The sequence below is a fragment of the Dermochelys coriacea genome, chromosome 16, assembly GCF_009764565.3.
Source record: "Dermochelys coriacea isolate rDerCor1 chromosome 16, rDerCor1.pri.v4, whole genome shotgun sequence".
NCBI lineage: Eukaryota > Metazoa > Chordata > Testudines > Dermochelyidae > Dermochelys > Dermochelys coriacea.
The window spans coordinates 22,097,053-22,124,560 of NC_050083.1; the positions used below are offsets into that span (position 1 = coordinate 22,097,053).

The 27,508-nt window shown below is 43.0% G+C and overlaps 2 protein-coding genes across 3 annotated transcripts in view; one reads left to right on the forward strand and one right to left on the reverse strand.

The window, feature by feature from the left end:
• The window catches only part of RBM18 (RNA binding motif protein 18), a 20,150-nt gene extending 12,700 nt beyond the window's left edge, over positions 1 to 7,450 (reverse strand). Inside the window, exons 1-2 of the mRNA XM_038374570.2 lie at positions 7,318 to 7,450; positions 6,772 to 6,890 (exon numbers count right to left, since the gene is read on the reverse strand). Coding sequence (XP_038230498.1) covers positions 6,772 to 6,890; positions 7,318 to 7,320 — 122 coding nt within the window. The 5' untranslated portion in view covers positions 7,321 to 7,450. The remainder of the gene's footprint in view (positions 1 to 6,771; positions 6,891 to 7,317) is intronic.
• On the forward strand, positions 7,434 to 27,508 carry MRRF (mitochondrial ribosome recycling factor). Of its 2 annotated transcripts, XM_043498534.1 has the most exons (8): positions 7,436 to 7,549; positions 8,663 to 8,786; positions 9,703 to 9,911; positions 10,502 to 10,657; positions 11,928 to 12,046; positions 16,102 to 16,193; positions 22,868 to 23,027; positions 25,547 to 27,508. In XM_043498534.1, the coding sequence occupies exons 3-8, from the start codon at positions 9,728 to 9,730 to the stop codon at positions 25,622 to 25,624; spliced, it is 789 nt and encodes a 262-aa protein (XP_043354469.1). In that variant the 5' UTR covers positions 7,436 to 7,549; positions 8,663 to 8,786; positions 9,703 to 9,727; the 3' UTR covers positions 25,625 to 27,508. The 2 variants fall into 2 exon arrangements, with proteins under 2 accessions (XP_038230497.1, XP_043354469.1); XM_038374569.1 differs by lacking the exon at positions 8,663 to 8,786 and having other exon boundaries at positions 7,434 to 7,549.

A 27,508-nucleotide genomic window follows, 5' to 3' on the forward strand; every position in this document is an offset into this window, starting at 1 on the left:
AATAATCTGGAAGATATCTCCAGCAGATTATATTTAGGTCACATTTGACACAAAAACCCTTTATCATCAAGCCACAATTAGCTAAATTTATACAAATGCTGGCTAAATCTATTCTGGATGAACCAACCAGACTTGCAGTCTTGTATGAGTAAAAAATGGCAGGCTCTGTATATGCCTTAGCTATTGATACTTTTAGATCATTAATAATAATCACAAGTTTAACCAAAGGGGTTTACAAGTAAAATGAAATTTAGAAGTGAAGGAAGACCTGCCAAGGAAGTATGTAGTCTGAAAAAAGTGGTCTGTTGTAAATACTCCATGCCTGAAAGCTTTACTAGACCAACCACTTGGGCTACTTGGAGCTTTGAGCTAGTCACACAGATGTGGCCCCCTTAGATTGCTGCAGCCAACCTCAATTTCCACTTCCTGTCATCTGATATAAATGTGAGACAAACCAGCAGCTCTCCCATTTCCATTTCCTTTTCCTTTGGCCTTCCTCCTGGCACCCTGAGCGCTATTCAAACACACTCAAGGCTTCCTCTGAACAATGCTATCCCAAGGATACTGAAAAGGTACCGGGCCACATGCTAAATCTATCATTACTGGGAATTTCCCCCCATAGGGAGCTAGTAAATGTCTGTAATAACAATTTATGTACACATTATTTTCTAGGTAGAACTCATCAGGTTGGAATCTTAGACAAGTAGCTGCACAGTGGAGGAAGGAGAAAAACATACTGTAGAAGCTTGCACACATTCGATGGCTAAGAAAATGGAAGTCAATATGTGTGTAAGTGGGTAACAAAGTGTAACATTGTAAATACAATATTTGCCTTTCCAAAATACTCTTCAGGTAATAACCTCAAATGTTTTGCAGACAATAAGCCTCAACTGCTGTAAGGAAGGCAATTGTTACACCCATTGAACAGATGAGTAAACTAAGGCACAGCAAGATTAAGTATCACATCATAACAGGTTAGTGGTAGAGAGCAGAATCCAGATGTCTTAACATCCAGGACTTCACTCTAACTCATAGAATAAAAGTTCACAAACTGTGGTCTGTGAACAATGTGTGGTCTCTGGAAGATTGCTGATAGTCATAGACAGACATCTGGTCACATGACGGTGGAGAAAAAAAGAGGATTTTTTAAAAATCGGATTTGTTTTATATTAAATACATTTTTCTTTTAAAAATAAACTAATTTAAAATTAACGTTGAAGTTATGACAGCCTGTATTAAAGGCCTAAAATTACTATAATCTATTACAATCATTTAAATGAAAATAACGTTCAAGCAGTACGTTTGTTGCCAAAGTTTAAAGAAAGTCAAACCACTGAACTGGTGCAAGTCACTGGCTAAGCACCTACAACCAGAGTTTGTTGAAGTGCTAAACCTGCTTTTGACAGCAGTATACTCTTCTGCAGGTGCAGAATATTTGTTTAATTTCAGTTTATTTGACTATTTCACTTCAATGACTAGGCATTTTAAAGTTGAGAAACTAATTATGAGCTGAAAAAGCAGGAAAGCTGGTTTTCCTCTTCCACTCTACGAATAAAAATGAGGTGAGAGGATGAGAGCTACTAGTTCTAACATCTTAAAGGACATGGTGACTAGAAACAATCAGTTCAGTTCATTAACTACAGATACTTCCTTTGTTTAATAAATCACTTAGTTTTAAAACAAAACGTGTTTTGATTAATTTTTTCTTATGTATTCATCAAAATTGAGATAGTTTTAACTAAAAAAAAAATCATTTTAAAATGTTCTCTCTGTGCATTTTAACTGAATTCCAATTTCCATCCAAATGTAGATTGATACAAATCATAAGTAAAAAAAATCATACTCTAGTAAATAAAAACTACGTCATTCTCCATTTTCTAACAAAAGTTGTGGAGAATTCAGAATCTGAATAAATGCATGTGAAAATATATAATTGCTTAAATAACTGTGCATCATTATAGTGTATCCTCCTGGTTAGCAAACAGAATCACCAAATTTGGCATAAAGATTACATTTAACTGCAAGTCAACATGATTTTATGGTTACCAACCAGTGAGAATCAACCCACTCTACCACATGATACCAGGGTGGATTTGATTTAAATCAAATTGATTTAAATCACTAATCAGGAAGACTCAATTTAATCATGGATTTCTACATTAAAAAGTGCATTCTTTTTGGCTGTTATAACCTTAATACACATTCTTCACAACTGGGTCTCTTTTATGGCCTGCTGTCATTATAGGTTTTCCCTTCTAGTGAGAGAATGGTATGGTAGATCTCAAATCAATGAAGGCTACACTCAGAAAGACCTCAAGACTTCTGGAATATGCTGCTCAAACAGTTTCACTTTTGTTTCTACTGCCTGTCCCTCCCTTCTTACATTTATCTCCAGACTTCTTTTCCTTGTCGAGATCTATTCCGCCCCCAACAATCTTCTTTTCATTAAACTTTTTGAAATTTTGAACTTTTAGAGAGAAGTAAGGGATTGACTCTGGGTACACAAATTTGCAGAGGGACAATAGGGTTGAGAGCTGTTATTTCTCACCTCTATATATTATTTATTTAAAACATTTTTGCTGTTAACAAGCATGTTATCTTTGGAGACAAAAATCCACAGTTTGAGAACTGCAAAACTAAGCATCTCTGATGGTATCTTCTAGACTGAGCATTGAATCCCATTGAGTAGATAGAAAGATTAACCTAAATAATCTATACAGAAGCCCCTGGAACCTCATAAGATTGGGTCCCTAATCCATGAACTATTGGAACTCATTTACAAAACTTTTCTTAAACATTACATGAATATATTGTCTCATACTATAGAATTAGAATTTAAAATCCCTATTCCATGATGAGATCTTTGAGCAATAATGTATCTTAATTAAAAGTACCTTTAGATATGTTTTTTCCTCAAAAAGCATTTTATCAAAAAAATCCAATTTAAATAAAAAAGCGGATTTTTTTTTAAAAAATCATTGATTTTTATCCACCCTGGTTGCCACTGAGATATTATGCAATTACGAAGGAGAGGAGACGAGGTCTGTGCAAGTATGACTGGGAGAGGAGATGTCCATGGGAATCTCACTATTAAGACGCAGTACATACCATGAAAAGAAGAAATCCTGGCTAGTCCCATAATAGAATCATGGCCATGGTATCTGTCACATGATTTATTTTTGCACAGCCAATAGTCTCCTTAACTCCACATACTAGTGGTTAGTAATCTGTGGGAAACAACACTCCCTATGCTTAATTTATAACTTTTTAATATTCATAATTGTACTGTGATTTGTGCTCAAACATGTACATTTTCTACTGTCTTTACAGCACTCAATTTGTGGCTATGGGTTGCTCTTTAAAGGGCTTCATGACTGTAAATACTCAGAGTTGGGACCTCCATTTAAATAAATAAATTTAAACCCAGTTCTTCTTGAAGGAAGAACACCAGCTATTGGCATCAAGATGTTTTTTCTCAATTACAAAAAGATGCTACATACAAATTCCAGTGGGCAACTCCCTGAAAAAATAGGGATCTGCTGCAAACAAGGACTGACGCTTAGTTTTCACATGTACTTGTCCCCCTGATTGGTAAGCGCAACTAGGGTCCCCACGAAGGGCAGGTAAAAGCATATGTCAAACTCAGAAGTGATCAAGAAAAGGCAGGAGCCAAGAGATCTCTTCTTGTATGTAAACTTTTACTGACGTGACATGAAAGATTCAGTGTCTTTACTCAGCACTGATAGTTCAAAGTGAAAAAGGGAGCTCCACAGAAGTAAACTCAAAGGCTGTTTAATCCCTGTAAACGGTGTTGTCCTCTGCTGAAATGATTTTTAACTGTATAGTACTACTGAGCAAAAGAGGAATAGAACATGCTCAGCAAAAGAGGAATAGTCATGCTCATGTCTGTGACTCAGACCTTTGTTATGCTAACACTAGAATACCCATAGGTCTTAACCCAGAATTACAAAACTTTAAATGAATACAATTCATTTAAAAACAGATATTGCCAATAATGTGCAATTTTTTTTAGTGACTATTTTAGTGCTGGGAAAAAACTCCTCAGCACAGGTACAGAATGAGTAGCAGCTGGGCAAGAGTCACCCACAACTACTCACCAATATGTTTCAATCCTGTTCTAGAGGGTCCACCTCCGAGGGTGAAAGTGGAATTCAGCCCTCTGCCTCAGCGGAGACTACCAACAAGCGGACCAATTAATGCAAAACAACAGTGGTTTTTTTTGGTAATGAACATCTGATCACCAGAAGGAAGTGGTCTGAGACACACCAAACTAATTTCACACAGGTCACCTAAGAGCTGCCAGATGGTGGTAACGTTCAGCCATTATTGATCTGGGCTGGATTTGAAGTGATGATCTACAGTAAGAGGCTCTAACAAAAGGTCTTAAAACAAGATGTAAGAACATCGCAGGAAGGAATGTCAGAGGAAGTTATACAGCCAATCTATTTAACAAGCATATTATACTCCTTCCCTCACACTGACCCTGCATCCTGAATCCCCAAGGATTTCACAAACAAATATTTCCAAGAGGCCATATATCTAATCATGTCATCTTGTGCAATTACTGAATGCAGGCAAACCAAAGAAATACAAATGTGGGGCAAAAAAATGGTAATTAATGCAAAAGAGGTGGCCATAGCCCAGAGCTGAACGATTGAAGAGGACATTACATTAATGATGGACTCCACTTAGAGACACGATTAGAACACTGCTCCCTTAAAAGGAACTGCATTTAGAACAAAAATGTAGCACTTGTAAAAACATAAGGAGCAGAACAAAAATTGGTTCCATGACTGAGACACATAAAATAATCTAGGGAAAAAAAACCTATTTACTTGAAGTGTGTAAACCCTTGATTGTTCTATAAAAACTCCTAAGATTTTGTGTACCACACAACTAGTGTCTAATATTTTTACAGCAATCCACCTAGCTTCCTGAGATTTTAAATGTTCACTTCAAATGTTCAGATGTGTTACCACAACATTTAATTTGCATTTAATCATTCTAAGGCCAGGGAAGCGTGATGCTTACACATTTATTGTAGACAAAAAATCTTGAGAGATTAGGGTCATGTTATTTTCTGTATAGCAGCTGTTCAGTTACTAAGTTAGTTAATTCCCTGTTTAGTCCACACCCAACTGCTGACAAGGACAAGATAGTAAAATAACCACCTGGATCTTCGCGCAAAGTGTCGCAACAAGTCTAAAGTTCCTGAACACATTTTTAGAAAAATAAAAGGATTCTTTTCATCTCCAGATTTCCAGTCAGAGAATTGGCTCTGGGAAACGTCACATCAAATGCACTGGCAGTATGGCTACATGAACTCTCTCACAGGACAACTGTGCAGCAGGAGCTGTACTCTATATCTGCTGTCTATTTCTGGAGCCCTTTCCTACTATTTCACGCCTCTCTTTAGGAGGTACTGAATCATGGTGGTACCCAAGGTACTGGATGAGATCCAGATGAAAACAAGTCAGCAATTCAGGCTAAGCACACTGTTGCTCTAACTCAGTGGTTTTCAAACTGGGGTCCACAGACCATGCCTAAGATTTCCAAAGGGGGTCACACTTGCACTTGAAACTTTTTAGGGATCCGCAAATGAAAAAGATTGAAAACCACTACTCTAACTTATTAACATTATCTTCTAGATCGGTATGTTTTGAATCAGAAAATAGAGAAGAGTGCTATTACACTGTTTAAGATACTGTCTTGATGGGATGTCATAAATGTCAACACTTCAATATCCTTCTCTCCCCCAGCATGTCTCAGCCACTGTACATTTGTAAATCTTCAACGTTGTTTTCAGATATCTCAGTTACTTCTTTTAATGTCACTTGGGACTAAGTTTAACACTTCAGGTTTCAGAGTAGCAGCCGTGTTAGTCTGTATTCGCAAAAAGAAAAGGAGGACTTGTGGCACCTTAGAGACTAAAATTTATTTGAGCATAAGGTTTCGTGAGCTACAGCTCACTTCATCGGATGCATCCTATATCCTACATGCATCCGATGAAGTGAGCTGTAGTTCACGAAAGCTTATGCTCAAATAAATTTGTTAGTCTCTAAGGTGCCACAAGTACTCCTTTTCTTTTAACACTTCAGTATACAGTGGGTAGTGCCTGGTAAAAACAACTGGGAGTCAGATCGATACTAGCCAGCCCTTTCACCGGATGGTCTGCCTCTGATTTGCATCAGCCACTAGATACTACCCAGCACTCTTGGTTTACAGCATCCTAAGGGAAGCAGAATGAGCACTTGTTTGGGAGCAATTAAATTAGGACTGGGGAAAGCATACAAAACTGCTAATCTCTGATGGCAAGAAAAGTCTGAATTCATACGTTAGGCGCTTTAGAGTGGTTTCTGAAGTATCCTTAAGCAAGTCTTCAGCAGCAGCTGGAAACTTCTAATCTAACTTGTAGCAATACAGTGGGAATGGGAGGACAGAACGAAGAGTCAGGAAACAGGCAATGTTGTAAGCACAATATATTAACCTCTTTATCCACTAACTCTTTGCCAAGGTACCACACAAGGCTCTGAAGGATCAGCAGCTCCTAAATATTCCAGATATCTCCAGAAATAATCAATCTGCCATACATTATTGAATGCTGCTGATTTTAATGGATAGCAGAGGCACAGGTGCTGTGGAGGAGCAGCAGTCAGAGCCGAGAACTTCAAAAGTCAACAAATTAAGGCTTAAAATGCCTCCAGGTTACCAGCACGGTGCTTTGTGGAAGTTAAAGCAGTTCAGACTTACTCGGTTATCTTCGGATCCAAGTTGCCAATCCACAGCCGATGGCCCTCCTGCAGAGAGCCCTCAGAGAGGATGGACGCATTCTCCAAAGGCAGGGTTTTGATTTCCGCCGCCATCAATCTCTGCACAGGAGAAACGAAATACTGACGCATTGAGTGACAGCTGCGAGGCAGCCGGGGGGGGGCGCAGAGCCGCCGCTTCCCTCCCACCTTCGCCTGGGCCCGGGCAGGGGGGTGAGCGACCCCAGGGCGTTGGCGGGGCAGTTTAGGTAAGCGGGGTTACAGAAAGCCCAGGGGGGTTCTGGGGAGGAAGGAGCCCGGGCAGGGACACAGTGACCCCAGCGCAGGAACCCAGAGCCAGGCCCGGACTCGCACAGGGGCAGGGTGGGCGACGGCCGGGGTGGGGGAGGGTGCAGAAAGGACAGGTCGGGGGGGGCTAGACACGGTGCGGGGTCGTCGCCATGGTGAGGCCGGGGGTGACGCTGGCGGGCGGGGGCGGGGGCGGGGGCGATAGGCCGGGCCGGGCCCCAGAGCCGCCGGCCGCACTCACCATGGGTCCGGCACTCCGGACCGGCGCCTCCACGCCTCCACGCCCCTAGGCCCCGCCCCCTCCCATAGTGGCGTGACACGCCACGTCAACGTCTGACGTAAGGACGTGTCGCGGGTGGGTGACGTTGGCGCAGCGTGCGGCGCGGGGCTGAGCGGCGAGTGGGAGCGCGGGGCCGCGCTGCGGGGACCGGGAGACCGAGCAACGGCAGCCAGAGCAGTGGGCGGGGCTTAAGGTCCGGGGCGGGGCTGAGCGAGCATGGGGGCGGGACTGTGCAGGCAGCGTGAGCGCAGGGCACCTGGGGGCGGGGCTCGGGAGCCGTGGGTGGAGCTGTGTTCCGTGGGGGCGGGGCTACGCTCGATGGGGCGGGGCTACACACTAAGGGGAGGGGCTGTGTACCACGGGGGCGGGGCTGGGGAACTGTGGGTGGGGCTATTCACCATGGGGAGAGCTCCGGAGTAGGGGGCTGGGTCTAGGGATAAGGGGCGGGGCTTGCATTATGGGGCAGGGCTGGTAGTGGTTGGGGCTATGCCCCATGGGGCAGAACGTCAGGGGCAGGGGGTGGGGCTTGTACCAGGGGCGGAGCCTGGAGAGCAGGGGCGGGGCTACACACTAAGGGGAGGGGCTGTGTACCACGGGGGCGGGGCTGCGGAACAGTGGGTGGGGCTATTCACCATGGGGAGAGCTCCGGAGTAGAGGGGTGGGTCTAGAGATAAGGGGCGGGGCTTGCATTATGGGGTAAGGCTGGTAGTGGTTGGGGCTATGCCCCATGGGGCAGAACGCCAGGAGCAGGGGGTGGGTGAAGGGGCGGGGCTTGTACCGGGGGCGGAGCCTGGAGAGCAGGGGGTGGAGCAGGGTTAAGTGGTGGGCAGGGGAGCTGCTCCTGAGGCCAGGTGTCCTCTTGGCCTAGGTTTCTGACACAGGGCTTCATAAGGGGTGTGTAAGGGTCATGTAGGTGGGGGAGTCTGTTAAGCATGAGGTGTGTAGGGTGATCTGTAAAACCCAGCCCCTGGCATCTTGTGGCTGGTAAAGATCCCCAGGCATTGATATCAGCGTGTGAACTCCTCCCCAGAGCCCAAAACAGGAAAGTATCTTCTGCCTGCCTAATTTCCTATTGCTGTTTTTAGCTAGGTGTGGTATTCCTCATTTCCTCTCCTAAACCGCAGGGCAGCATTGCTGTGTGGCTGCTAACCTGCCACCACATTCTACTCTGTCTTTCCCTCTTCAGTTGTTGCCAGTTCTCACAATTGTTCGGTCTCACGCTAGGTGTTATTTTTACGTAAGTCTCAGCTCCTGGATTCGTGTGAATACAGGAGAATCCCAACTGTCTTTTAATTTTTTTAAAAAGGTTCGTGGCCAACTTGGTTGCAGAAAAATGCTTGAAAATGTGACCTATCTGTACCCTAGAGGTTCAAAAGCAAGAAGGCAAAATAAAAGAACCCCATATTTATTATTTATTAAAAATCATATTTTAAGTCAATCTCATAATATTCAAATGGTTGGGGTTGACAGTAGCGTATTGTTATTGTTATTCACTTGTTTTGTGGGAGCATTTTGGAAGCTCGGACAAACGATCCCTGTTGTATTGTGTGCTGTAAAGACAAGACAACAAGTAACAGAGAAAACAGTCCTGCTCCCAGAGAACTTAGAATCCAAGTGTCACAGAGGAAGCAGAAGTTGGACAAAACAGACAAAAGAAACATAAAAACAGCCATATTGGGTCAGACCAATGGTAGCTCAGTATCCTGGCTCTGACGGTGGCCAGTGCCAGAGCTTCAGGGGGAAGTGTACAGAACAGGGCAATTATAGAACAATCCACTCCCAGCTTCTGTCAGTCAGAGGTTTAGTGTTGCCCTGAGCATGGGTTTGCATCCCTGACCAACATGGCTAATAGCCATTGATGGACCTACCTTCCCCAGGGTCTTGTTCTGTTTGTACAATGCCTAGCACAATAGGGTCCTGGCCTAAGTGCTACTGCCATACAAATAATATATAGTCATCATTTTTTAAAAAACAGGAAGGGGATTGAGGGATTCTAGAGTCTCAAATTTTGTGCCACCGAATTTTGTGAATTCTGTATGCAACTGACATATTTAAGACCATCTTGTCAAAAATGTGGTTTCATACCTGTGTTTCAAGTTTCCATCTTAACGCAGCCTCCACACCTCTTTGGCAGATGTCGATATTAATGCTATATGAGTATATTGGATCCAGTCATCCTGCCATTGAAATCAGCAGAAGAACTGCATCGATTCATTAGGACCAGAAGCAGGCCTGTTGTCCTCTGATCATTATCATGGATTGACAGTTTGATATTAAACTTGAAACCATTTTTACACAATGATCGTAGAGGACTGTTCTCGTATCTCCCATTTTTCCCTTTTCCAGGTGAACGAAAGAGTAGTTGTATGCCATGGCCATGGCATTAAGGTGTCTCCGTCAGCTGCCTCCCCTGCTTCAGAATTCTCTCTCAGGACTAGTAAGGCCACCCCTGCAAGTACCTTTGAAGCATACAGCCCTGATGCTGAATGGCTGCAGGCAGTGTGTGGTCCACCAGACAATGCTGACCAGACATCTAGCTACCAAGAAAGCTAAAGGTAAAGAAAGAAGCCTCTTTACTAGAATTTGCCACTTCTGATTATGTATCCATACTTTGCTGAAAGTAGGATTCCGTCCTGATGTCACTTACACCTTAATGAACATTCTCTTTCCATCTTTTTTTTTCCTCTGAGAAGTACCTTTATTTTGGTGACCAGAACATTTTATTTTCTTGAAAACTCTCTAATATTTTTAGTCCTTGCGCAGCTGAAATTTAATTTTAAAATGGTCACTTAGCACTCTTGTTGCCATCAAGGTGACTATTTGCATGAGTAAGGCCATTAATCCCTGATCTCGAAAGGAATCTCGCAAGAGTCCACACCTGTAGAGATCTTTGAAGGATCAGGTCATTAATTAGCAATCTTCACGTTCCACATTGGAATTAGTGTTGCAAAACACACAGAGCATGATGTGCAAATACATTTTGGATCACAGGCTTATCATTTACCATCTTAAAAATATATATTTCAATTTATGCTAACCTCCAGTTACTAATCTGAAAGTGGTTTTTGTTTTCTAATGTGATAACTCAGTAAGAGACCATGGTGTTGTCAGTGGTACAGAAATTAATTGTCTGTGCAATTTTCAGCTAAAGGTAAAGGGCAGAGCCAAGCCAGAGTGAATATCAATGCTGCCTTAGTTGAAGATATTATCAGTCTCGGGGAGGTAAATGATGAAATGAAGGCAGTGATGGAAGCCCTTAAGGAAGAATTTGGGAAAAATCTCAATATAAGAACCTCACCTGGTCAGTAACTTGCTTGTATACTTCTCTACTGTCTATAAATAAATCCGCTGAGCCTTTCCAGCCCAGATCTGTGTCTTTCATTTTCTGTAAATTGATTTTCTTTTTATTGAGTTACTCACTGGGTACCCAATTACTGCAACCTTGAGATCCCCAACTAAAGACTTTCTTCACCCTGAGCTTGACCAGGAAGAATCCATTTTTGTTAATAACTTCCTGAAAATGGCTTTTGTAAGTGGGAGATGTCAAAAATGTCTAACTGAACTGTTTGCAGATGTGATGAAGAAGCAAGTTGTCAGCTAATGGTGCAGTAGGGCAGGAAAAATCCAATTGCCATTGAATTAGCCTTTTGGAAATTGCCATCAGGCTGTTGTCTGGCATATGCAGACTTCTTCTACAATGCATATTTGTGGTTAGTGACCTTTACAAACCCTGTTCACTTAGTGAATTTTGTGTTCATAAAGAAACGTGAATATATTTGACCAAGCTACAGTTACTCTAGCACACTGAATACACACATTTGTAATGCGTATCCAGTTTCAGGGAGAAAACTTAAACAATGGCCAAATATGGATCATTCACCACCCCAACTCAGTCTCTAATGGAGTTAGAATGGGCAGCTCAATTGCTTAACGATTTATTTTAACCTCAGTTATTTTTTTTTTTAAATCATACTGATAAAGTGCCCCGTCTCCCCTGTGCTTTCTGGCCTGTTAACATTTTGCAGCAGAAACTACAAAGCAGATTAAGGGGATCTTAGAGTGAAATAAAATACTTTAAATTAGACAGTGAACTGCACCTCCTGTGGGGACTTAGGAAAGAATCTGGGGTCATAGAGGAACACCACCAGCTTAAAAACCATATAAATCTCCTGTACTTGTGTTATAAGAGGTTAGATCATTTATACTGCAAGAATTTTAAATACTTAATTTCCACCTTACTATTTATGTTCTTCGTTTACCTTTTTTATTCTGTCAATGAAAATGAACTAGTCAATTTCACTTTCTGGTTTTCATGCACCAGCATAATCCTGTGAAGTTTGGATTGCAAAAACCGTAGGGGGATGTATAAATACAAACAGGACTGCTTGTTCTGCAAGGGAAGAACAGACCTATTTTAAAAATATATTGTCTTTTCTTCTAATGTCTGTATGCATAATATGAAGAAGTAGGAGTATGAATGCATATTGTAATTGCAATGCTGTTCAGTTTTTTTAAACATAAAAGTGCTGTGTAATATTGACATGCCATTGTTATTTTGGTTTATTTTTCAGGCACTCTTGATCATATAACTGTGACAACAAACGATGGAAAATTTCCATTAAACCAGCTTGGACAAATCTCGCTGAAATCTCCTCAGCTCATTCTAGTGAATATGGCTAGTTTTCCAGAGGTACGTGGACATGATTGAAGGGATATGAAAATCCAAATGGAAGGAAAAGGGGACTGAGCAGCTCAGAGGAACAAGCTTTTTATCTCCTTTCAAAACCAAAAGAAGTATAATTACTGTAGGAATAATGGGATGAAACTGAGTAAAGGAAAATTTAGACCGAATGGGGCAAATTCCACCCCAGTAGAATTAGCACAATTCTTATTGACTTCATTCTGGATCAGCATCACTTCCTGATCTTACAGTCACAATAATGTTTTACTACTGAATGTACGTGTTGACTTTCCTGTGTTTTGGGTACCTCACCTTCGAAGCAGCGCTGGAATGTCGCCATTGCTATATGATGCACCCACTATATCAAGATTGAATTTGGCACAGTATCGTGGGGAAAGTCCTGAGAGAGCTCTTTTAGCCTTGTGGAATAATCTCCTATCACTTGAGTCATTTAAAACTGGCCTGAATAAAGCTAGAGATAATATAGAGGAAAATTCTGCTTTGGCAGAATTTTGCTTTGCCATGGCCTAAAAGGTGTTTCCCTCTCCAGTATCTGTGTCACATACAGCACTCTTTGCACACACACAACCTCCCATTGACTCATCAGGAATTATGCATACAGTAAGAATGCTAGATCTGTCCTGCTATTTATGCCAGCCCACCTCCTGATGAAGGCTAGTCTATATCATGAAACCATTACATGGTGGTAGAAGACTGAAACTCCTATGAAATTTATTTGTCTTTCAATTGTGTCGATGGCAGCCTCTGAAAGTTTGTGGCAAAAATAGCATATCCACTTCTGAATAAATTGTGCCATTCCCATAGTGGAGCAAAGTTGGGCATTTAATTTCCACCATTATGAGTCCCACAGAGAGGGCTTTTGCTCAGAAAAGTGACTGTAAAGTGTCCCATTGGGCTCTATAGATCCTAGTTAGTATTAGTGGGCACAGGGTCAGCCATTGCCCCAGCTCTAGAACTGGATGTTAGCCAACATTTATTTATCTTTATTTTTCAAAGGCTTCTCCCAATTAATTAAGCCAGTAAAATCTCCAAGGAGGTCGTTACAGGGCACTTCATGCCACAAGGCTTTTTAAAACATATCCAGTGCATGATAACTTTCAAGAATTATGGGCCCAATCCTGTGAACTGTTCAGATCTAGGTTCCACTAGAGCTGAACCTCCGAAGTTTACAGGTGAGAAGGTTTGAATAAGTCATTGTGGGACTCAGCCCATCCACAGTAAGGAAGTGAGAATGGCTTTGAACCAAATGCCTAGAAATGGAATATGGTTCTCTGTATCATCACCCCAAATCTAGTTATTCCCCAAACCAGGTACCACTTCCAATGAAATGAGCTGTAGCTCATGAAAGCTTATGCTCAAATAAATTTGTTGGTCTCTAAGGTGCCACAAGTACTTCTTTTCTTTTTGCGAATACAGACTAACACGGCTGCTACTCTGAAACCTGTCACTTAACTCTTGAACACCCGCTCTACACTTCTCTAGCTGAGGTGGTTATGTAATCTCTTTGATGGAAATAACCTGGGGCTACTGCTTAGATGTATGAGGATAGGTTAATGCCTAGATAACTTCATGCACGTATTGACCTGGATGTGTTGTTTACAGCATCTGTCTGGCGCTTGCATTGTATCAAACAAAGAATAAACATTCGTAGAATATCAGGGTTGGAAGGGACCTCAGGAGGTCATCTAGTCCAACCCCCTGCTCAAAGCAGGACCAATCCCCACTTTTTGGCCCAGATCTCTAAATGGCCCCCTTGAGGATTGAACTCACAACCGTGTGTTTAGCAGGCCAATGCTCAAACAACTGAGCTATCCCTTCCTCCAATAACATTATGTCAAAAGAGCATGTGAGAGAAAAGCACAGTGGAAATGGACCCCCTGGGCCAAACCCCGTTGCCTTAGTCATGTGCAAAGTGTAGAAAAAACAATTAGATGTTTTGTGAGATTTTTGTTTTCCTAACAGGAACAGTTCATTTGCTGGAACAGGGTGGGGGTAATGTTGTTGTATTTTTCCCCTTCCTCTGTCTCAGCCTATGTATATGTGAAACAATATTGCTTTAACTGAATATTTCTTTCCCATAGCCCAGACACTGGTTTATAACATCACATGTTTATGGCTTTAAAATGCTGAGCTAATCGACTAGAGGTTTTCTCTGTTCTCAATGTCTTTAGCATTTCTTAACTTTTAAGTCCGCTTAAACGCTAGCGATTGTGTTTTACACCATATTGACACGATGCTCGTTTGTGTGCAAATACAACAGTTTCAAGGAGTGCCTTGATAGATAAATGGTGCACACTGTAACTACAATCTATTGTAGTAGTCTGCAGCTAAAGTTAATGATGGGAAAAGAGAAACAGAAACAGCAGCACTATTTTAAGAAAACTTAATACTGTTGGAAAAAAACTCAAGGCTAGTTTTCTTCTATTATTGCCCATATTAAAGAATGAAATAAATTGACAGGGCATGATGGAAATTTGCTACCAAAGTGTCTGATAAAATGACATTTTAGCTATAACATGACCACAGTGTTTGACTATATGATCAGAAATCACTGAACAATGGAACCCAACAAAAGTCCAGTTTGGGATTGATCAGGATTGCTTTCAAATGGGACAGTTAATGCTTGCTGTTTCTGAATATGGTACACACTCTTTGCATCCTTCCCCTATAACATCAGATCTCCAAATGCTGTACTAAACAAGAACTGATTACGTACTTTCCAAGATGCCACACCACATCTCATGGAATAGAGAGAATTGCAACCAAACCTTGCATTTGGAAGGGATAATTTTTGTTAAAGAGGCAGGTTTGTCTTTCGTGGATCGTACAGAGATAAAATGAAGCAAAAGATGTATGCATTTGAGACTAACTTGTGCAGAAATACAGTATAGTGGGTCCCTCAAGAAGTTCTCTTACAGATGAATTTTAATATGGGAGATGGCTATTACATATTGTGTCTAAAGCCCTGATTCAGCAGAGCATTTAAGCACATGCTTAGCTTCAAGCACCTGAATGCTTGGGTCCATTCTCAGTGTTTTTCTCTCGTGCTCTTTTGACTTGACTTTATTTTGCATTTGAGACAATACAAGTACCAAATAGATGCTGTAAAACAACGCAAACAGTGAATCCATAACACTTAAATGCTTAAGTACGCTGCTGAATCAGGGTCTAAATGGATTGTCAAGCCCTGTGTACCAAATTCATCGCTGGTGTTGAACCATTGAAGATAACTGGATTCATCCCCATCAGCCCGGTTCCTTTAGGTAACATCATAACCCTGTTTGTCTTTACTCCAGTAATATGTGACATGGAAGCTGTTGGATAGGTTTGGATCACTTTACTGTTTACCAAGCATACCTGTTGTATTGGGCCAAGTGATTTTCCAGTGCTGTCCTGTGTACAGATACCTTGCCTTCAATGCAGTACTGGACTGTTGGCATTGCCACGTGATGCTGACATGCAGCAGTCACCGGGAAAAGAGTTATAACAAGTAAATAATAAATTATGAGATACTTAAATAAATAGAACTGAGCCTGGTTGTAAAAGCACTGGTTGCATTCCTCAGCCACAAACTAATGTCTGGATTTAACCCAACTTGATTGTAGTGCTGCATGAGTTAAATTAATAACTTTTCTAAATTGGCACTATGCAATTTCTAGTGTAAAACATTCAACTGGAATTTTTAAAGGCAGAGAATCTTTCATCTCCCTTTTCCCCAGTCCAGGCTCTCCTGTGGGGATTTATTGTGGTTTTGATCTGCATTGCCTCAAAGCATTCGAATAGTTTCAAAGAAGCAAAACTGTTTTCTTTTGTTGTTGCTTTCTCCCCCTCTCCGCTCCCTAATACCCTGGTACCAAGAATGGACGTAGTTTGCAATTCCATTTGATCAAAGCACTCTGCACCAATATAACTTCCTGATCGTACTGGTAACAGAACTAAATGTTTCCATGTTCTGGTGAGATGGATTGCCAGCTATCGACAGAGTTCTGGCATCTGGTAATAATTATTTACTAATTCCTTTTACCTTTTGATCTGATTTACAGAGTACAGCTGCAGCTATCAAGGCTATAAGGGAGAGTGGAATGAACCTGAACCCGGAAGTAGATGGGATAATAATTCGGGTGCCAATTCCTAAGTAAGTAATTATAATGACTGTCTGTCTAAATTCATGGTTATGTGAGATGATGTAATGGGCTGCAGTGGATTTCATTTGTGATCCTGGTGCATATTCTCCAGAGGATAAGAATGCATGGTTACTGTAAGGTCTTGACACAGTCGCTTTGCATATTGCTACATCTGGGGTTTAAAAAAACCCAAGCCTTTAAGAAATATCTGATGGAACCTCTTCCAAGTGTCAAGCCAGAGGTTCCTGCGAATTCTCCAGCATTGCAGTATCCATTCTTTTGATACATGGGGCTCTGCCTCGCTGTTTTCCAGTTTCCCCCTGCACAGAAGGGAGTTGGGCAGTGGGTGGCTGCTGCATTTAACAAGGCATCAGAGGCAGTGTACAGGCACCTTAAAGTCAAACTCTCCTAAGAGAGCTGAATTGAGTACCCAGCTCAAGGCCTGATTCAACACTGCCTTTCTGTAAATAACTGGAGTTACGCCAGCATATAACCACACTGATGCAATGATGAATCAGTAACATGGAGATGAACCATCATCTGGCCGCCAAAGGAGTGGCAGGAGGGAGTGATGGCCAAGGAGGGAACTTGTAATTTTCTGCTTCTTTCACTATTTCCATTTAACTGCTATGCAGTATTGCTGTACAGCTATTAAACAGCTGTCAAGTTCTACCCCACAGGCAGCTGCATTACAGTGGTGCCTGAAACAGTTCCTGTATTTATAGCAGTATGAATCCAGAGTAAGTCCATTCACTTCTGGATATAAACCAATGTACTGGAGTGCAGAACATAAGAACGGCCATACAGGGTCAGATCAAAGGTCCATCTAGCCCAGCATCCTGTCTGCTGACAGTGGCCAATGCCAGGTGCCCCAGGGGGAATGAACAGAACAGGTAATCATCAAGTGATCCATCCCCTGTCGCCCATTCCCAGCTTCTGGCAAAACATCTGTCATAGTTATGGGCAGATAACTGTTGTGTACCTGAGATGAATTAGGGTCTGATCCATCTCACACTGAAGTCCACAGTCACAAAAGAGCTGATGCTGGGAGGGGCGCACATTAGTGTATGTTACAGCCTCAGCCCGTCAGGATGCTCTGAAGATTTGTGTTGTAGCTCCGTTTTATTGGGGATTTAATTATGCAGATTACATCACAAAAAAAACCCAACAGGCCAATCGGAGCATGGCTTTATTTTTATTCATTCTGACTTCCGTAAATGCTTATCCACAGATCTAGACACATGGTTAGGGCACTAACCTAGTACTTGGGAGACCTAGGTTCAAATTTCTGCTCTGCCACAAACTTCCTGGGACCTTGGGCAAGTCCTTTAGCCTCTCTGTGTCCTCATCTGTACAATGGGGATAACAGCTGTGCCCTGCCTTACAAGAGTGCAGTCAGGATTATAAATTAAAGATTGTGAGGCACTACTGTCCTATGGAATGAGGGCCAGATAGGTACTTAAGATAGATATAAACGTTGCAAAAATGCAGACAATTGGCATTCCAAGCCCTGTGAATTAGGGCCCGCGTCTCTGAGAATGGTCTGGAACAACTTGCATAAGGGCCCCTGATAGAGTCTTACCATATATTATGTATATTTCCAAGTAGGTGACTTTGGATAAGAATAGACAAACTAAAGTTTGCTTGTATTACAGATCTGCTTAAAGAAATTACATTACGTTTCAAGTATTTCAGTCAGAGAAGACTCTAATTGCTGCTGTCTGTTGCTCTGAGGGAAGCTGAGTGGAATTTTCATTCCATTTGCTGGTTTTCTTTCTTTCATATGCTCTCTCCCCTTCCCTGTTTCCTAAGGAGTGGCAGGATGGAAGAGGAGGGCACTATTGCCTAGGATCTTGGGTTGCCACACAGTATTGTTAATGGGCACTCAGGTCACCCTTAAATATGAATTACAGAGGAGGAGAAATCCAGAAATCAGTAAATCCTTTAAAAAAAAAAGTGTTGTCAAACAAGTGTGTATGTTCTGTCACTTTCTTTTGTGGTGCTGCAGATGAGGCCGAGTTCCAGTCATGTTGCCTGCCTACCCATACAGTCAGCACTAGGAAATCTGTCCTGCTTATTTCATCGTCTCCTTTGGGGTATCACTGCTGTCATTCTTAGTTTCATTTTTCCTGGGTGTTTGGCAGGTCAGGGAGTCCCAGTTTAATAGAACATAGTCTCTCTCTCTCTCTCTTAGTTCTGACTGAGAACAGATGACCAGCAGATTGCCACATTAGTTCAGATTCAGTGCCACTTCCCAACTGTTCTCTTGTGACAAGACTAAATATTAGCAGGTTCAACTAGCTTTTAAAAAAGGACAGTGTTAACTTGATTAGTTTCAAAACAATTACTTATTAAAAAAAATCCAGTTTTTGATATACGTTTTAAATAGTATGCCCTGGATTTTTTAAAATTCTTTAAGTTTTTATAATTTTTTTTTCTGCTTCCTGATATTTACAAAGGAAAAACTCACTGACTAGTCAAGAGAAACAGTGAAATAGACTATGCAAAAGTGACGTCAAATGTGATAGTAAAAAACCTGAGATGTTTTCCTTTTATTTTTCTTCAGAAAGTGTTATTTTAGGTGTTGTTTGTACTTACAGTAAATCCAATACTTTCCACACAGAAATGTGATTGATCATGTTTGACAGTGTCCCTTTAAAGTGACATTTTTGGACTACAAATCATTTTTTAAAAAAATCCAACTATTGTACTCTGAAATGTCAGGTGGTGTTGATAGGTAATTTCTGTCCTGATCCGGCAACCAGATACATGTGGTCAAATTTGCATCCACATCGATCCAGTTGCATGATTACAGCTGCGATTATTATAACGGAAAAATTTCACAATCTAATTTACTTTTCTCTATCTATTCTATTTATTTTGTTTTTGCATTTCCCTCAGCTTAGACAATAAATAGAGACTAGTCAACTTTATTTTTGTCTACTTTCACTTTCATGTCAATTTCCCTTTTCGGGCCTCCGGCACAAACCTGCTTCAGTGTTTGTGTCGCAAACACTGCATGGGTAATGTTTATTTGTATTAAAAAGAGTTTCTGTTCCAATTTAAAAAATAAAACATGAGAAAATTTCTATCAGTTTGATTTCTCAGCCAAATCTGAACTGACATTGTGCCCTTTGTGGTATTGCCTCCTGGCTAGAGCCATCTCTTTTTAGATCTATTGTGAGAGACTGGATGTTGTTTATAAATTAGTAATATTTTTACACACACTTGACTGAAAGTCCAGTGAGTCATTTGAAAGTTCAGTGACTCTGCTTTAATTCTTTTCTTTAAGAAGTACCCACAGTCCCCAGCATGGGGCAAACAGGCTCATGAAATGTCATTTGAAAAAACAAAGTGTTTTGGAACCTTGTACTCCAATTCTTTCATCATAACACAAATATGTCATTCTCACCTAGTACTGGGTAATTCATCTTGCACATTAACTTTCAGCATATATCTCAAATCATACAAGCAGAGTATCCAGTTGCGCCTATGTACCTCTATCTGATCCCTCTTGCTCACAGGAAATTCCTAGCATTTATGATACAAAACCATTCTTACCAATGTAAACGTCTTTCAACAGAGATCAGAAGTGGCCCGCGTTGTTTTCCCTCTGTGTTTGTGCATGTGCCTCATGCTCATAAGAGAGCATCGAAATGTCGCCGTGTTTGGATAACTGGCTACTGACTGAAAGAAACAAAGAGGAGACATCACTAGCAATCTGAGCCCTGCACACTTTTAAAAATATTGGGTTTAAATAGCGAGGGTTCGGCCCTGGTTATCTGCTCGCAGCTCCATGTTGGGGGTGATGTGAAGCGGCACCACCCCAGTAGGAGCCTCCGGAGTTCCAAGGGTGGGGAGTGTCCATACCCCAGCACAGAGCCAGAGGCGGAGAAGGGGCAAGCACCTTTCCCCTTTTCGTCACTTCTGATTAGACATCTCAGGTTTCCCCTACAGCACTTTCCTTTAAAGAGGAGATAGGGACAATAGTTCCTACATCCAAAACGAAATGTGCCCAGATCACCTGTGAGGTTAGCAGATCTGGTGCCAGAATTGCCATGTTCAAGGGGATGGATGGCCTTTGAAACCAGCAGCCTTGCATTGATGAATTCCTTAGCAGGAGCGGCGGCTGCCTGAAAGAAATAGATGTTTTTGTAGCATTATTGGTGGTAGGAGCTCAGAACCTATATATAATCTCAGTGGAATGTAAAACCCACACAGAAAGCTCGATGTCACTACACATTGTTAAACAGAAATGGGCATTAATAAAGACAGACAAGGAGATGTGTGACCCTGTGCCAAGCAGCATAGGAAATCTGGCAGCACTGCATAAACAAACATTTCCTTAAAGGTTCAGCAGCCCTGAGCAGCCGAGTGATACCCTCAGCACAATCCACAAAACATTTACACATGTGGGGAGGTGAGCAGCAAATCGCAAACTGGATCTACTACACGTATAGGGAGCTCTAGCCACAGACCAACACACCCTCTGCCTAGCAGGGAAGTAAGTGAAAAGAGTCATGTAGAAATTTCCAGTGCCCAGAGTAGCAGACAGAGATGCTCCCCTGAAACGCTGTTTGGGAATCTGACTTCATTTACCCCTATTTCTGAACAGTATAACTAGATAAATTTGTGGAGAATAGGTCCATTAATGGCTATTAGCTAAGATGGTCAGGGATGCAACCGCAGACTCTAGGTGTCCCTAAACCTCCAACTGTAAGAAGCTGGGACTGAACAACCGAGGATGGATCACTTGATAATTGCTCTGTTCTGTTCGTTCCCTCTGAAGCACCTGGCATTGGCCACTGTTGGAAGACAGGATCCTGGACTAGATGGACCATTGATCAGACACGTATGCCGTTCTTATGAACAGACTGTGCTGTTTTGGTATGTGGCTGTTTTCACAGGCCACAAGACTTCTGGTTCATAATTTTCAGAAGAGAAGCCCTGAAAAGATTGGTGTTCTGATTCATAGATTCTCACTCCTAGCTCAATGGCTCAAATGCAGGCTCAGGTCTAAGATGACAGATCTTTGCCCTGTGTGAAATAAACTGATCACCTCCATCCAGGCATCTCCATCACCAGACTTATGGGCACAGTAACTCTTCCCGTGGACACAGCTCAGCAGAGGAGACAAAGGGCTAGGGAGGCAAACGTTAACAGAGCAGTGCAGTCATGAAGCTAGCACTGCCACTGTCTGCACTGGATCTGTCCTGGACTATGGTCTGTGGGTCTGCCAAATGCTGCACTTTTTACAGACACTAAATTCATTCCCAATAATAATTTAATAATCAGCTCTGGAAAGTCCTTATTCCCTCCTGCCAACTTGGGGTAGAAATAAATGAATGAGCCTGTGATTGGTCAGGGCCTCTGCAAACATCTGCCTTGAGCAACTCGGCTGCAGAGCGAAGAAATCAAAGGGAATGTGACTTATCAGACTGTGAGTAAGCTCGGGAAGGGTTCAGAAACTGTTCGGGTAATGAAAGACTCTTTGTAATTAATACCCGCAAAGAGGCAGAGCTACCATTGCTATGGGAACCCTAACTCCCCATTTCCTGATTTCTGTGCAGGAAGAGCCTTGTCTTTAATGTTGCAGTGACCTAGCCTGTTGCAGTCAATTTCTAAATACTCCTGTGAAATGTTTATTCTGCAATATCTCCCACTAGCAGACAGGCATTCTCTTGCTAATGATATGTAGCACTTGCAACAGGCTTTTCATCTTCAAGGCACTTTGAAAACATTAGCTAAATAATTAATCCTCACAATAGGTGCTGTCAGAGCCCCGTTTTCCACACTGGGAGAGTGAGGTATCAAGAGATTAGATGACTTGACCAGGGCCTCTGAAGGTGGCAGTGTCTCTGCAGCTCCAATGCCCCATTCTTATGCTCAGGATCCTAGATGCCTCTCCTTTCTGATCTAGAAAGTGAAGCTACCGGGGAATCATGGGAGTTTTCCCTGTGTTTGACTGCAGCGCCTGACCCACTGTGAGGAGCTGAGTTTCTGAATTACAAGTCTGGTTTGAAACCCCAGTCTGCTAGAGTTGGATACAAATAAATTGAAATCATTATTTTAGAAAATTTTGCAATGTTGATCTCTTCTCAAACAGTGTGTTAAATACAATCACAGTGGAAATACCAGTTTGGTTCCTGCATGCTTGTGAAGAACAGGAAAATGGGTGAATACAGAGATTCACCCTGTAAGCTGTATAACTCCTAGATATATTTTTCAGACTATTCCAGTTGCAAGGAGAGGTTAAGGGGTTTCCTCCTGCCCCTTCACAGCTTTACAGCAGGATTAAACTTTTCAGCTCAGCATCTCAAGTTTTGAGGTTGATATTCCCTCCTCACTCTTGCAGATGCCTTGGCAGCACAAAAAAGAAAAGCCTAAACATTTCGGCATGGTTTTCAGGCACTGCACAGAAAACCATAAACGTAATAAGATCTGATCCAAATCCCTAAGCTACTGCTATGCTTGTTGCCTTCCACTCCAGCCCTGAGACTTACGTGACTTAGTTTGAAAGGTGTCAGTCCACGACCCTGGAGGTCCTGTTTGAAAGAGGCCAGTGTGGACAGGGTCAGTGGATTGTACTTCCTCAGCTTGCCAGTTTATCCTGCACACATATAATATCGCAATGAACAGATCAGTTACGTGCTGCACCTAATGCCCTTTACTTCTCCCTGATTAGGGTAACAAGAGAACACCGTGAAAGTCTGGCTAAACTTGCCAAACAGCTTACGAACAAAAGTAAGGACTCTTTGCGAAAGGTCCGGAGTAACGCTCTGAACCAAGTGAAGAAGGCCAAGAGCACAGTGTCTGAAGACACCATTAAGCTGGTAGAAAAGCAGGTATTTTTTCTCCCCAGGAGTGCATTGCATGTGTTTCCTGACTCCCTTGGGACAGGGCCATCAGGGAGAAGATCCAGCTGTGCTAGACTTTGGTAACAAAAACGCAGATTTCCGGAAACCCGTGTTAGGAGCTGGGTTTGAGGGGAGCCTGGGGCTGAGGTGGGCATGGCCCTTTTTTGTGTGTTTTTTTTTTAAATAAGTCATAACTGCTGCTCCCTCTGCCTTCCACAGAGTGATTTTGGGTTTGTTCAAACCTGAAACTTAGAGTCAACTTTGGGGCATGAACCTGTGCAAATTGAAGGGGGGAGGGTAGTAAAGGTTTCCACAAACGGTCAGTAGCCTGACAAGCCTATTGCAGCAGCATGTGCCAAAAACCCAGGCCAGCAGGATGGCCAGAATCCAGCCCTTCTGCTTGAATCTTCAGTGGCAGTTTTATCACCATCATTTATGCAATGCCGTAGTGCAAATGGACTTTGCAAAGCACATAGGGCCAGATCATCAGCTGGTGGGAGTTGACATTGCTCCATTGACTACAAATGAAATTAACACTAATCAAACATTCATAACCTTGCACTATGCTATGGCTTTGTGGCTAGATTCAGCAAGACACTAAAGCACATGCCTAACTTTAAGCATATGGGCAGTCTCACTGAAGTCAGTTACTCATGCTTAAGATTAGGCACATGCCTAAGTACCCTGCTGAATTAAGGCCTCTAATTGCAAGATATTATTTGTTAGCAGTAAACACTAGGAATATAGCAGAGAGCACTCCTTTGCATGCTCGCTGCTGGTAGAAGTTAACTGTAGCTACATCTACACTATGAGCTAGGGGTGGGATTTTCCCGCTTGGGCTAGTGCGAGAATAAACAGCAGTGCAGTCGTGGGAACATGGGCAGTGGTTCTGGAAGCACAGCTGAGCTATTGCATTTACTTTGCTATCTCTACTCGCACTGGTTCCTTGAGAGCTGGTGAGAGCATGGGGAATCCCAGCCCTAGCTCATGGGGTAGACAAAGCCATAGTAGCATTAGCTCTTGCCGTGATGGGGATGTTTTGATGTTAAACAGGAATTATCTTCTGAATGTGTCAGTGTGCCCAAAAGCTGGTGCCGTGGACACCTTTGATAAACACTTCCTGGCATAAAAGTTTGTTCAAGCAAAAAGAGGAGGCATGTTATAAACAAACCTCAGCTCTTCCAGAGCAGTCAGATGGCTTCTTGTATTTGTGGGATCAGTGTCTCAGCTCAGATTTTGCTTATGCCAGGGATTTTCAACATGAGGCAAGCTCATCTCCCAGAAAACTGGGAACCAAATTGATATTAGACCCGTCTACATAGGCCCTGTAAGATTGGAGCAGGCAGAACCTAAATTTGCACACAAATAGCGATGGTATGTGCCCAGCAATCATCTCTACCTGTATTGCACATGCAAATTCCCATCGCACACTTACACATGGCTTTTGCACCCAAATAGGTGCATGCACAACTCTGGCCACCACAATTTAGGAGTTTCCTTTGAAATTTTGGCCTGTCTCCACTCTTATTACCATGATCCTGGAGCACCAGGCTGGGCTTTTGGAATAGTGCTGCGTTCCCCGTGACGGGGGGAGTAAATCGGTCTGGTACTTGATTTGCAAATAAAAGCAAAAGCTTCAACTAGCAGACTGCGGCTGCTGCTGTGCAATTCTTTACAACAGCAGGAAGGCTACGACGAGTAAGGAGATGAGTCCTTTACGTTCTGGCTCTGACATCTGGTGGCCTCCAATTTCACGACAGACTGTCCCACCACGTTAGGTCTATTAAATAAGGACTTGGCAGAGCAACTGGTCAGTCTCAGCCAAGAGCTTTTCACCAGAAGCCTTTCAGAGACCGGCAGGGATTGTTCGGAGAGTAGGTTAAATGTTGGGGGTGTGTGGGTGTGGGAGATTCAGCCACTGACAGGATCTGGCTAAAGGAGAACTGGATGCTGATGGAGGAGTCACACAGGTCACTGGACATACCCTGTGGCAATGCTCAAACCCAATCAGCAATAACTATACCACTGAGCACTCCTGTGGTGAGTTCCATTTCTGTGCCCTTTACCAAACATCAATTACAACACGCCTGTGCTGTGAAGAGATGCTATCATTTTATGGCTGGGGAAATGGAGGCACAGAGAAGCGACTTGCCCAAGGCTGCAGCAGGAAATAGTGTCAGAGGTAGGATTAGAAATCAGGAGATCCCATTTCTGAGACACGTGTGCTCAGACCATTCCTCGTGCACCTGTTATTGTGTTGGTGGGAAGATGCATCTGTCGAGGTTTTGACAGCTTGTGAAATGTATTTGTGATGTTCCACATAAGTCAGTTGGCTTCTTGTCTCAGTTACTCCGAGAACAAGAACATTCCACTGACTTCAGAGGAGTGACTGGATTTATACCGAGAACAGAATTTAGCCTGCTGGCTTGCTTTGGAGCTTGGGCTTTGTGTTAGGAATTGCCCATCTTTACAAGAATCTAACTCAAGGCCATGTTATGTTGCTACAGATCCAGCAAATGACAGACGACACTGCAGCAGAGATGGACAAGCTCCTGGCAGGGAAGACCAAGGAGCTCCTCGGCTGAGTGCAGCTTGGACAGACACAGTCAGCAGTGACTATGGCCTGCAGAGAACCGCAGACCAAATGCTCCATGCTTGGTCGTAGCAGCTTAGTGTGACTGGCAGGATGGACTGGGTCGTACCTCATGAGCAGAGTTATGCTGTGATTACTCAGGGGATTGGCCCATAATCATAGTTGGGGATGGGGGAATCTAGTCTGTATTTCATTGATTCAAACAATGACAAGTGAATCTGGATAAAATAAGGTTAAGAGGAACTGAGGAATACTGGGTGCAATAGCTCTTAGTTGTCAACCTTCACCATGGCAGCAGCTTCTCTCTGCCACTGGCATTAAAGCACTGAGTGATGGGGTGCTCAGATTAATGAATGTTTGTCCCCTTTGCAGATCTCTTTCTTACACTTCCTGCCATGAAATTCCCACTTACAGCCTGTCTATGCTAGGGTCAATTGCTCTGGTGTAACTGTATCAGTGTTGCTAACCAGGTACAGACAGGGCCTTAAAGTCAATAGCATCAAGCAGGGCCACCCGGCCCTAAAGCCTGCCATTCTGCAGGTGTCTCCCCCAGGGGGCTTGGCTGAAACTCATGCATTGGACAAGGGTACTGCATAGATTTTTCCCAGCGGAACAGGAGTGCTCAAAAACCACAGGGCTTTCACTAGCTAGAGTCCAGCCATACTGAGCAGAAGGTTAGTCTCGCAGGATCCTCCTTTCAGAGAAGGCCCCATGTACCTCACAATTCTGAAGGCTCTGCCTTTGGGTTCCAGCTACCCTTAACCATAATGCTGGGGGAAGAAAGGGAAGTGATTAAGGGAAACCCACATGTTCATTGCCCTGCTGTGAACCACGTCGTTTATTCTCAGCTAAAATAAAATCAAAAGGAGATGTTAAAAATCAGACCAGGCAGCTCCCTGTCACTCCATCCCCTTCCCTTTGCAGGAGAGTTTACGTTCCACTCGCCTGTGGCCTGGCCCCTGTTTACGCAAAGGCTCCCAGCCCGATGTGTCGGACGGGTTGCACACACCTGGCAGAGCAGCCCAAATCTCCTAGTGGCTGAATTAGGCTGCAGTTACATCTAGCAAAACCACAAAGCTCAATGGCTTGTGTGACGCACGTTGATGGGCTCAGGCCAGTCCACAATGGACCAGTGTGCACATCAGGGGCAGGTTGCGGGGGAACAGTGCGGTGAGCCTCACTTCTGTTGGCACCCTTAGCAGAGAGGCCAAGGAGACTGGATGACTCTGTACCTGTTCAGGTGTAGAAAGAGGCATGCTGGGAAGGATGGGCAGGGAGGATGGTATTTCTGTTCCCCAGGCTGTAGCGGTTTCATGGATACAGAGACGATTTGAAACTCCCAAGCTGTCAATCCAGCAGCTTTGGCCAACACTAAACTCACCTAACGAGAACTCGAAAGCACCGTGCTAGACGTCTCCTGAAAGCTGCATTCCGGCCCCCATCCTGACTGCAGGGTCTCAGTTTCCAATGGGAATCATGTGCACGGTTTGAGACACGGGGGGAGCAGAACTTGCTCTAAGTGCTGGATGCTTTGTAGCAGCTTCCTGCCCCTCATTATCGGCAGGTACGTCCCAAGAACACAGTTTATCTTCATAAACAGAGGAAATGATGAATTATGGAGTAACCCTGCTCCAAAGGCCGTTTGGTTCTGAGCAGCGCCGAGTTCTCTGTAGTCTTTAAATAAACAACCAAAAAAAAAAAAAGAAAGTTATTTTGTCCACAGAGCAGGGGGTGGGGGCGGGAATGAAAGATTTTCTATGCTTGGGCCCCACATGTCAACAATTTCTCTGCTTTGTGTATTTTGGCCGAAAGCGTCTATCATGATAAATGAATAAAGGAAAATGGTAAGCCCAAGGCGGTTACACGGCTCAGCAAA